General features: G+C 35.9%; 1 protein-coding gene across 1 annotated transcript in view; it reads left to right on the forward strand.

Annotated features, from left to right (window-relative positions):
- The window catches only part of ITGBL1 (integrin subunit beta like 1), a 123,368-nt gene that overhangs the window by 40,964 nt on the left and 70,098 nt on the right, over positions 1 to 12,306 (forward strand). Inside the window, exon 3 of the mRNA XM_056500989.1 lies at positions 11,703 to 11,849. Within this exon, the coding sequence (XP_056356964.1) occupies positions 11,703 to 11,849 (147 nt within the window). The remainder of the gene's footprint in view (positions 1 to 11,702; positions 11,850 to 12,306) is intronic.

Below are 12,306 nucleotides of genomic sequence, written 5' to 3' on the forward strand. Positions count from 1 at the left end.
ATGGTGTGGTTCTTGGGGCTGTCCTGTGCAGGACCAGGAGCTGGACTTTGATGATTCTTTTCGTTCCCTTCCAACTCAGAATATGCTATGATTCTATCATTCTGTAACCCATCTGGAAAAAAGTAAACGTTTTTTCTTCCCCGCCACCTCCTTCTCTCTGGCAGTCTTCCTATTTGCTAAGAAAGTGCAATGAATTCTTAAAGAATCCTATTTTGAATGCCTGATTTCTTCACCACTCCTCTTATTATTCCACTTGCTGAGCCTTCCTTCTGATGGAATCACTGGGTAAGGAGTATTTTCAGAAGTGAGGTTGCTGCTGATCAGACCTGACCTTTTCTTGAAGACACTGCAATTGCAATATATTTTAGCCTCTGTTAACTCAGGAGTTAAATTTCCCAAATACCATATACCATGTTGTGGAAAGTGAAGTCCATTTTAATTTCACTGAGAAGCCAGTGCACAACTTGGTAAATTGGTAAATCTGTACTTTGAAGAATGTGATAACAAGGGGTGCTGCAGGAGGTTTGGCTGGACTGTAGAAAAACTGTCAACTTGAGGCATGTTCTAGGAAACAAGATTCATCTTTATTTTGCTGAACTTCAGATTCTTCAAACACTGCAATCTCTGAACAGGTTCAAACTTCACAAATATTTATCTTTTCTGAAAGCATAGGGGGAAAATTTAGTGTTCAGAGATGATTAGTATTCAAAAAGCAAGGGAAGAAAAACCTAATACCTAGCAGTACAGAGGGGGAAGAGTATATCCAAAACAAATACTGAGAATAATTCGTTTAACATTTGGCAGTAGATAAATGTGGACACAACTTTATATACTCAGAATTGTATTTAATTTTTGATCCATTATCTTCATTGGAATGTTGATGTATAACCTATAACCCTTATATGTGTCAGATATTTTCAAAATCTTCTAAAGTGAGATTTTGAGGCACCCATGTTTTTTCCTCTGCTAATGGTCTATTAAAACCATGTGCAGTGCTCAGTTGTTTTTAAATGTTAGTGCAAGCTTGAATACTCTGGTTTTATACAACTCTTAGTTTTGTAATGAGCTTTCTCCATATTCTAGCAAAAGTATTGGAGACATTAGTGACTCAATTTCAGGGATTACTAGGTGGTATTTTACAATTTAAATCTGTGACAAGCTGCTGTTTTCCATTTCTGGTTTCTGTGTCATGTGTCATCTGCATTGTTTTGAAGAGAAAGGAGCCAGATTTCCCACCAGACACAATTCTAAAGGATGTGGTTAATTATATTTATGATCTTGAGCTATAAGAAGAATGTATAATTCCTTAATTTCCTACGTACATAAAAACACTATTTTAACACCACTAAGTAAAATGATCCATTTCAATTAACTATGTTTACCAATAAATTATGGCTAAAATGTTTTGTAAAGCATATACAACTTTGATAACAGTTATATTTGATAACAAATATTATCAAGCTATCTTTAAGAAATAACACTTAATATAATTATTTCAGATAAGAAAGTGCATCATCTAGGAGATCCTGTGTTTGAAAATCGAAGTCTTTGGATCACCAGTCAGTCATTTCTTAAGCACAGTTACTGAATAATGATAACTTTTATGATGCTGATAGATTTATTTAAGCATAATCATTGTAGGAGGCTTGTAGTTATTTTGTGAGGCTATGTTCCCTTTTCTCACAATGCCAAGGAGATGCAGCATAAAGTTTTTAGCTTCTGACTCAGTGGTGGATACACAGTCATCAAACAGGCCTTGTTCAGTGCATTTGCTTTAATAAGGTATAGGTTTTTCTGTGTGCAGCTCAGGATTGTGCCAGGCTTGTAATTTTGACCCTTTGACCACTAGGTTCACCATGCTACAGATAGTATTTGACACATTTTTGTACTCTGCAGCTGTCTTACCCAGCTGGCTTTTTCCATGTAATATTTCTGTAACTGGCATATTTAACATGCACTTTGTTGCCAGCAGATAACCAGAAATGGTAGAATGTCCAGGATTTCATTAGAGAGTGCTAAAGAAAATTGTAACACACCTGTGCTAGGGTTTGTTGTTAATCCTAGTATAAAGGTTCTCAGACTGCATAAGGTATTGTTTAAATTATCTTTTATTGGTATTTTTTATTGGAGATAACAGAAGAAGGAAGAAAGGAATAGAACAGATAACCTTTCATCTCCTTAAGTTGTGCAGCATCAGAAGAACTTCTAATCAAGGCATGTCAGGCTGCATGAATTCTGTCTGCACTGAGGTTCACCAGTGTGGTGGCCTTCAGACCTCTTACAGCATTTTCTCAGAGGTAACCATTATCGGTCATTTTGACTGTCAAACAAAAAAATGTCCACACGAGAACTTTAAAAAAAGAGGCAAAGCAACACACATGGCCACTTATTTCATGTGTAGTAAATTAAATGTTATGCAGCTAATCTGAGCTCATCTGGTCCTTAAAGCAAGTTTGTGGTGTCAGCCTGGGCTCTATGTAAACTGCAGTACCATCTGCATTCATTTTGTATGTGTAATGTCTATAACATAGCTTTACTCCTAAATAACTTCCTGATTTATTTTTTCCCCTCAGTGATCTGATACACTGGTAACATTTGGTTTGTATTTGGTGTATTTAGCTAGGTATATTTTAGCCCATGGTAGGGCTAAAATAGCTATCTCTTCAGCACTCATGATCCAGGCATTTGGAGACATAGGTTTTAATAAATTTAATAAACTTATGTGCCCTCCTTTTTTTTTTTAAATTTTTATTTTTTTTTTTAACAAAAGCCCTGCAGCATTTCTGGGTTTTTTATAGGGGGATGGTGATATTTTTAATCTCACAGGGAGCCAGAAGTTCTCCTTTCAGTCTGCTAAAAGCCTCACTTTTAGACTTTCAGAGCCCCAAAATTTATGTGTATCCACAGACCATGGAAGAAGCCAGTGAAGGATATCCAGGACAACGTTTGTTAGTCAGTCTGAGGCACACACCAGACTGACTAGACTCAGGAAATTGGGTTGTACTGGCTTTTTTGCAGGTGATTTTCCTTGATATGAGGTTGTGTTTTGTGTCTGTGTTGACAACTCAGGGATGTTTCAGCTGTTGCTGAGCAGACTTGCACAAAGTCAAGACCTTTTTTGCTTGTCACCCATTTTCTGCTTCTCAGCAAGAACAGGCTGGGGGTCCACAAGGAGCTGAGAGGGGACACAGCCAGGACAGCTGACCCCAGCTGACCACAGGGATGTCCCAAATCACCGTCATGCCTGATGCAGACCAGCTTTCCTGAGCATGGCTGAACACCTGCCTGCCCATGGGAAGTGGTGAATAAATTCCTTATTTTGCCTTGTTTGTGTGCACAGCTTTTACTTCACCTGTTAAACAGTCTTTACCTCAACCCACGAGTTTTGTCACTTTTACCATTCCAATTCTTTCCCCCATCACACAAGGGGAGCTGCTCTGATAGTTGTCTCATTGGAAAGGAATTGTTCATCTCTCAGGTATAATTTTGTTTGATATGTGCAGTATTTGTGCAAAAGTCTACACTGGGAAAGTAACATATGGAAAAGCAATCTTCTAGAAAAGCTAAAGAATACTTACTCTGCCTATTTAAAGATCTTCTTAATTAAAAGTTTATTATTTTTGATCTTAAAAAAAAAATACAGTGAAACCATTCAGTTAAAAATAAGTAGGAAATCTTTCACAGAAAAATTGAATTATTAATGGAAACCTTGACTCTAGACTGTTTTGATGGATAAAACTAATTTATCTCTGTCTCCCTGAGATATTTATATCATCTGTCTAAACAGTGTGAGTCACATTTAAAATGATACCAACTTGTGCCACCTCCAGGGTAACAAACTGGAGCTGATTCAGCTGAGTGTTGCTCTCCTTCATTTTAATCATTCAAAATATCCAATTGATTTTTATTAAAATTGAGTCAGTTCACTTTACAGGGAATTTGAATCCATAGCCAAGAGTAGAAAAAGACATTTCACTGATCAGCAGTATAATTTATTCTTTCTTTGTTTTAGACCCTCTTACTACAAGTAGAGGAAAAATGTGTGTTGTCTTTGATTCTTGAAGTACATGTGTGTACATATAGGCACAAACTTCTTAATATTAAGTATACATGTGTAGTAATAAAACAAATAGGGTTTTTGGTTTGTTTTTTTTTACAAATTCACTTCAAGCTATGTGAAAAACTATTTACTCTCAGAGCATTGTCTAGAACCTAAGAGTGCTAAAATTATGCATTAGCCCTGCTATGTGTTGCAACTGAAAACAATTAAATTGGAGTAGAAATGTTTGCAAAACCTTTATCTCTTGCTCACTTTTTTATTTTTTTAAACAATGATTAAAAAAAATATTTTAGAATTTTCCATAAAATTAAATTCCAAAAACATTTGGTTTATGTCATCTGGAACTCTTTGATATTAAAAACAATTATTACACATTGTACTGTTTTTGTATTTATTTGCTGAAAACATTAGTTTCTAATACCTAGTTAGGCATTTAGGCAGAAGCAGGATGGAGACATAGAAAGGGCTGCACAATTGTAGAACCTGACACAAAGAGTTGTGTGCAGAGAAATCTTAAGAGCACAGGAGACAATCTCACCTATAACTGTTTCTTGATAAGACAGATATTTGAGAGGGAAAAAAATTAAAAAATTTATATGGAGTAATAGATCATATAAAAGAGTGAAAATCTTTCCTGGCCTCTTTTAGAAACTGTTATTCTGAAATTCTGAAATATAGGATTAGAGTAGCATATATTAAAAAAAAAACAAAACAAAACAAAACAGTGCTATGACCAGTATATGCAATAAAAACATTTTATAAGCATTACTTTAATTTAGTTTCTAATCATGTCAGTGGAATTGCAATTGTCAGTAAGTATGGTTCTAAATTCTAAGACTGAATAAAATCATTCATGATGATCTTTTTGGGCAGAGAAAGATAACTATAATCACGTAGTGGAGAGTATTCATACATTCCAGAGGGAAGCAATTTTTTAAATTTAATTTTTATTTTCTTTAAATTTCGATTTAATTTTCTAGTCTATTTTCATTTCTAAAGAAACCATTTTTAAGGTATTTGATCTGATCCATAAATTCTTATAAGTGTATTTATCTAATGCATTTTGTATGTTGTTGATGCAAATTTTAAACATTTTCTTAAAATACTCTTCTGCAAATGCTAATACTTTTTATCTCCACTTGTGCAAGAGGAATTTTTTTTGCTTTTCCTTAGGAAGTATCTACAGTTGTTTGTTTAGGTTTTATCCATACCTCTGTTGGAGTTATGATTTAACAACATTTATGATGTTTTCATTGTTGAAGTGCTTCCAGTAATAACTAGATTGAGATGGTATGCCACCAGTTTCCATTTTAACTCTGAAAATCCATTTCAGATCAACTTAAATGCACGTGGAGAGCCCAATCACTACAGAGTGCTGAGAGGCAAACTGTGGTACAGACCTTGTGTGCTCTTGTCAGCATGACTCAGTCACTCTGCCCCAGCTCAGTGCTCAGTGGTTTTGTCTCTTACTCTGGGCTGCTCCAAGTTCTGGAAACCCTAAATAAATGTGGAAAAATTGGTTTAATATGAGAGCATCTAAGTGCCAGTGTAGTGGGTTTTCTTTTCATTTTTAATAGCTTTTTGAGAAGAAAATAAGGTTAAATTTCTTTTCATCCTTAAAGGTGAAAAGGGGCCTAAAGGGGCCTACTTTACTTTTTAAATCTCTGATGAAATTCTTATCAGGAGCTGTGGCTTGTTGATAAAGGAGCTTCAATGAGAAAATTGGCTTGAAATGTTCTAATATCATCAGGCTGCTTTACCCTTGAAATTTCCCCCTGGATTTTTTGAGCATTGTTTCTGAATTCTAACCAGTCCCCTTGGTCCAGCCATAGTTTAACCTCATCCTGTCAGCACAGAGAGAGTAACAAGTGGTTGTAATGTGAAGGAGGTGGAGGAGGTATTCTTGTGAAAACCTCAGCATTGCTGAACCTCCTTTCAGCAGGGGCTGAGTCCCTAGGGCATAGTGCAAAGGTTGAGAACACCTGGCTTTCACTGGAGGTAGAGCAACATAGACAACCAGGACTCCAACTCTAAAAAGAGAATAATTAAGCATACAGGGACTAAGAAAAAAAGAAATAATACTAACTTATTATTTTTATCCGTCTAAAACTGCAATTCTGACAATTCTGAAAAAGGAGATTCAGAGAAATGGTTTTTCTGAGTTCAAGGCACAGTTATTGAGAATCGCAAATGCAACTAAATAGAATAGTCCTATCTTAGTGCCATCCAAAATATCTTCACTAGCTTTACATTGGCGTAAAGTAGCACAATCTGTTTCACTAACTGCTGGAAAGAAAGTCATCTATTTGGGAAAAAATACTAAAAACATCTAATTGTGCTGGTCCAGGTTAAAAGGGCAGAACAATATCTTAATTGTTTTCCAAAATTTTCAACTCTTACAACTCAATTATCCTCCCTATCTGATGTCCCAATTGGAATTTTGAATTCACAACAATAAATTCTTCATATTTCTTTACTCATTTAATGAATTGGTTTTTAGATTTAAAAAGCACTTCAGGAATCACTCAGGGGTTGCTAAAAATGCATAGTAATGTGCCCAATTCTTTTATCATGCCAGCTGCTGATTTTCTTCTGATGACTAACTTCATTCTTGAGTGAGAAATCCTTATCTTAGCATAAGCATCTCACCTGCCTGTAGAAAATTGATTCCATTACAATTTTAAAATGAGAACTGCCCTCAGTTGTGTTCTTACACAGAGTAATTGGCCTTTAGTTACCAAAACCATGTGACAGCAAGGACATCTGAATGTATTTGAGTCTGGCCAAACAGCCTGGATCTTCACGGTCAGGTGAGACACATCTTTTGATGTGAGGGTTACTTTGCTATAACTGATGTGGCACAACGACAAAATAATTATTCCAAAGTATTGTTCCAAAGGCAGTGTTTCCAGTTGTGTTTACTTAACGAACCAAGAATTTATTTAAAAGCTTTGGCAGTTTAATAAGCATATGACCATAGTTTCACAGTTCCTTCTAGACAGGGAGGGAGGGCTCTATTCATTTTGCTGAAAAAATGGTGACTAATTTCAAAGGTAGCATGTTGCCTCATTGGGTTTTTTGTTAGTTTTTAAACTAGCTACCTCATACATAAAATCTGAAAGGTCTTAAGTACCAAGAAGTTTATCCTTGCCAAAATTTCTACGACAAAGTCTATTATCAATATTTGTTTTATAAAGAAGACATTTTGGACTCTTGGTGGAGTTTTCATGTGCTAGAGTTATCCAAAAAATGAAAGATACACCTTTCTTTAATTCAAGGTCTTAATATCAAGATAACTTTTTTCTTATTTTTTGCTTTCTGTTAAGGAGTCTACATTCTTGCACCCCACCACTGCTCTGTAGAAAAGATAGTCATGGAAGATGAACATGCATACATTCACTTATGCTCTTAGCAAGAGCATGGGAGGTGACAAACCAAGTAGTTTGTTTTGACTGATTTAATTGCCTATGGAAAGTTTAAGCACAAAGATGTAGCAGATTTCAGTTGCAGCAAACATTAGTATGTAATTAAAAAAACTAAAGACAACTGGTAAAAAGATGTAGAGAATCTTTTCCAGTAAGATGCATAAAAAACTCAATAGCACTGCTGAATGCTGCAATTTCTGTGGACACATTAAAATGAGAGCAGTGTTCAAACTTACTTTCTGGTCCATTGAATAATTATTTAATATATATATTTTTTTATAAACTGATGTAGTTCCACCTATAACTAAGCTGACATCGTGTTCCTTTTTTATTCAAAATATGTCAGAATATTTAAACCCTGATGTTGAATATTGTATAGATAACTGAAACAAAAGAATATAAATGAATGATCCGTGTTTGCATGCAAAAGTATCCAATGATACATCAAAGTCCCAGCTTCCCAGCAGTTAGTGAAAGAAGACAGACAACCTCTGAGGACTGTTCAGCCCACACAGGACCTGAGTCACTCTGCAGAAGTGCCTGTCTCCCATGATGGATTACACACAGAGCTCAGCAAAAGCAGGCTTCCAAATCGATGTCCTGAATACGTGCAATACAGATGTGGAATCAGAACTTTTTGTCAGACTTTTTACCTTTGTATCTTGCTCTTGAGTCTGTAGGCATGCAAACATATAGCAGAAAAATATATTTAGAAGGCATTTAGGTTGAGGTCAACTGTCTAAGCACAAGGTATGTGATCAGAGCCCAATGCTTGTGGTTTAAATTACCATCTTCCTGCTCAGTTTTAATTCCCAACCAATTGTAACTTTGCAAGTGGCTAAAATTCTGCAAATGTTTTCCCTTGACAACTCGACTCAGTCTTCCAAGGTTTAGAGACCTAATGGCAGTTTTCAAGGGTAAACTGGGCTCAGAACCATATTCCATCCATTGTGTGTATCATTTCAGATGCAGATTTGTTACTGCTTCCTGTCCCTGGTGATTTATCTGCAATGGGTACATCTCAGACACTTGTCAGCTAAAGGCTTAGTCACACCATGTTTCCAGAGCTGATGTCAATATGCAGTCACATTCTTCGTTTCCAGCTGGGGAGGTATTAGCCTGTGACATCATTTCCTTGCCCCTAGTGTGTAATTCTGTGCTTGTGTTTCCAGTTTCAACCCACTTGTACTACTTCAGTCCTTCAGGTTGTCAGTCCATTTATTTTTGTTTTATTTCAGTTACTTTGTTATTATTTCATCTTCACCTCTGTAGTGAGGACTTATAGGTTTGTTATTGCCAAATGTTGGTTGTGTTATCTGAATTTCTTTATCAGTATCAGTAAAACATACACAGTTCCAAAAATATAATTTGAAACAGCCAGACATCTTCTATTCTAGTAATATGCCTTTTTGTCCTCATGTTGTTTCCTTCCTATAAACTATGTTGTGATTCTTTTACATTTCTAGAGCATTTTGTCCAGAATATTTTTTCTTTTCATAGGTGGCATTATGTCCAACATATATGACCCTATCACATGCATTTCCTATGTTCCTTTTCTTACAAAATTCATTATCTCATAAAAAGATATTCCAGGTTATTTTGGCATAATGATAGTCTATTTTGGAGTAAAGCTGTTATTCATTATATTCCACTTTCATTTCTTCAGTGTCTCTAGCTTTGCAATGCTTCATAGTTTATTTCAAATCCTGGCACAGCTCATGAGGTCACAAGCACTTGTTTTTATGTTGTCTGGATCATGTACACTCCTTTTGCTTAAAGGAAATAAAAGCTGGGTTTTATTTTTCAGACATTTGATTGCCAGCCTGATAGATTCATGAAAAGTCTTTGTTGCTGAACTGCCCTTTCATGTACATGTATTTTAAGTACTCTCAAATGAAAGTTATGGGGTCTTGCCCTCTTGGTCTAGACACTTCCTTAAAAATAGTTTTATGTCTTTGTTTTCTTCTCATCTTCGATGAGTAATTTTCATTTCCAGAGAGCATGTCATTAGCCACACTGCATTTGTTGCTAGTAGTCAACATCCCCATATTAATTTTGTTTTGGACTGCCTGCAAATTGTCTTTAATCTTAACTGGTTTTTGCTGCTTGGTGAAGCCACTCTTTTTCCTGTTTTCTTTTTATTTGGATGATGAAAGCACATTTTCGTGCTTGCAATTTTGCAAGATCTAACCCTGCCTAACATTTTCTGTTCTCACTTTCTTCATATGTTTTCTGACATCTGACAGTTTTCCTAGCATCTTAATTTTATGTTCCACCCTACAAGCTTTCTGCATGGTCCAGATATAGTCTCTGAAGTGACTGCTCATCTTGTTGGAAATTGAGCCCTTTGCTATAAAATGTTTCTCCCCATGTTTGAAGCTGCAAATTTTTCAGTCCTCAGCTCCTCAGCCAGTCTTTTTCTTAAAGGAATTACTGCATTTTCTCAAGTTTTCCTTATTTCCTTGTTTTCTGTTTTTTGTTGATGTTGTTTTGGTTTTTTTTAAGTGAAGTTCTGATTTATTTGTGTTTTGCATTTATTTCTGTTACAGTTATTTTTAAAAAAATTGGAATGAATGTGTCATCACTTTATGGGAAGTTGCAATTTCACCTCATAGCTTTCATAGTGCTAGTTACTCCTTATTTACTATTTCATAACATTATTTGCTTTCTAAATAATGCAGAAATTTATGCACAACAAATGGGATCCTACAAAAACCTTTCTGAAAGAAATCTAAAACCAGTAAGAAAAATCTTGTGCTTTCTCTAATTTTCTTACAGCTTATCACATACTTGATTTATACTTCATCACTTCATTATTTTCCAAGGTCCCCTAGGATTTACCAGCACTTTCTGGAATGGATTATGCTGTTGTCTGTCAGTGAAGCAGAGTAGTTACTAGAGTAGGTTTTTATTCTGTATTTTACATACTTTTTTTTCTTGTCCTTTACCAATGGAGAGTTATTCAGCAATTTTAAGGTGTCAACTCATGTTTTAAAACAATAATTAACATGTTTTTTATGCTTTTAGTTTATGAGTTTTGCAGCTATTGAACCATATCTTGTCTTAGGACCATATTGGAAGTCAAGCAAAGTTTTCTTGTGCAACAAAAGAGACAACCTTTTCTAATTAAATTTGTTACTTACAATAGTTATTTAAATTCCTTTTTACTGGCAGCAGACTGGGCTTGCATTTTTCAGGCAGCTGACTCTGACCTCAGGAACAGATACATTTAAAATAGACTGCAATTAGATTCTGCTTTGAAGATAAAGTGATAGGAAGGGAATATTCTGTAAATCAGATATATATTCAAAAGATATTTATTTGAAAATGTTAGTGTTGATTTAAAAGAGATGCAATTGCTTTCATATTTCCTACCTAAAATTGTATAGGAATGATAAAGAATGAAGTGATAAAAATTTGCACCTGGAAGGTAGTGTGAGAAATGATATTTAGTATACAGCATACATAGTGAAAATTGTCCAGCCTCTCATCTACCAGCATCCCCAAGTCCTTCTGGGCAGGGCTGCTCTCAGTCTGTTCATCCCCAGCCTGTGTTGGTACTGGGGATTGCCCCAACTCAGGTGCAGCACCTTGCACTTGGTCTCGTTAAATTTCATGAGGTTTGCATGGGCTCACTTCTCTTGGCTGTCCAGGTCCCTCTGGATGGCATCACCATGACAAGTGCACCACTCAGCTTGGTGACATCTGCAAATTTGCTGAGGGTGCACTCCATCCCTTTGTCTATGTCAATAAGAAGATATTAAACAACACTGGTCCCAGGACAGACCCCTGAGGGACTCCACCTGTCAGTGGTGTCCTCCAGGACTCTGAGCAGTTGGCCACTGGATTCTCAATGTGACCACCCAACCAAGTCCTTATGCACCTAACAGTTCACTCATCAAATCCAGATCTGGCTCTACAGAAGTTCAGATAAACGACATCTGTAGCTCTTCCCTTGTCCACTGATGTAGTCACTCCATCACAGAAGGGCACAAGTTGGTCAAGCAGGCCTTGCCCTTGGTAGAGCCATGTGCTGGCTGCCTCCCTTCTATTTTTCGCTGCATATGAACTCTGTAAAGTTAATCTGTTAGTCATATTCATTTAAAAATGTAATTGATGGAATATATTTTAAAAGCTGGATAAGAAAATACCGCTTTCTGAATTAAAAAAAAAAAAAAAAAAAAAGGACTTGACATACTCTTTCCTTCCTTTGCTAGGCCATGGAAAGTGTGACTGTGGGAAGTGCAAATGTGATGAAGGCTGGTATGGTGAAGCTTGTCAGTATCCAGCTACTTGCAACCTTACACGGAAGAAAAGCAATGAAATGTGCAAGAATTCTCAAGATATCATCTGTTCTGGTGCAGGTAAGAGGTCTTTTGTTGCTTTTGATACCTTAGTGCTCTCAAGTGTTATCTTGAGAATCATTGTCATTTCTAACTAGTAATTTTGTAAAGTGTATTTCAAGAGACTGAGATGTAACTATATATGCACTAACATGTTCTATCTTCCTATAGGCTTATTTCTGTGCATACACTGACTAGGAACACCTACTTTAGTACTCTGGTTTATCCATAGCTGTTTTGAATTGATGAAACTGCAAATATGTAATTTATTTTCCTCATCTGAATGTTGTAATGGCATTAACACAGGAAGTGATGTAATTTCTATCAAGTGTTTGTGTTTACAGAATGTAGAAATGGTATTTACAAATATTTTTCCCGGACATTTATAAGCTGTGCAACTTTTTGAGACACTTTTGATTTGTGCCTGTGATTATTAAAATCAGTTGTAGATGCACTGAATCATTTAAAGGAGCATTTC

Source organism: Oenanthe melanoleuca, chromosome 1, assembly GCF_029582105.1.
Source record: "Oenanthe melanoleuca isolate GR-GAL-2019-014 chromosome 1, OMel1.0, whole genome shotgun sequence".
NCBI lineage: Eukaryota > Metazoa > Chordata > Aves > Passeriformes > Muscicapidae > Oenanthe > Oenanthe melanoleuca.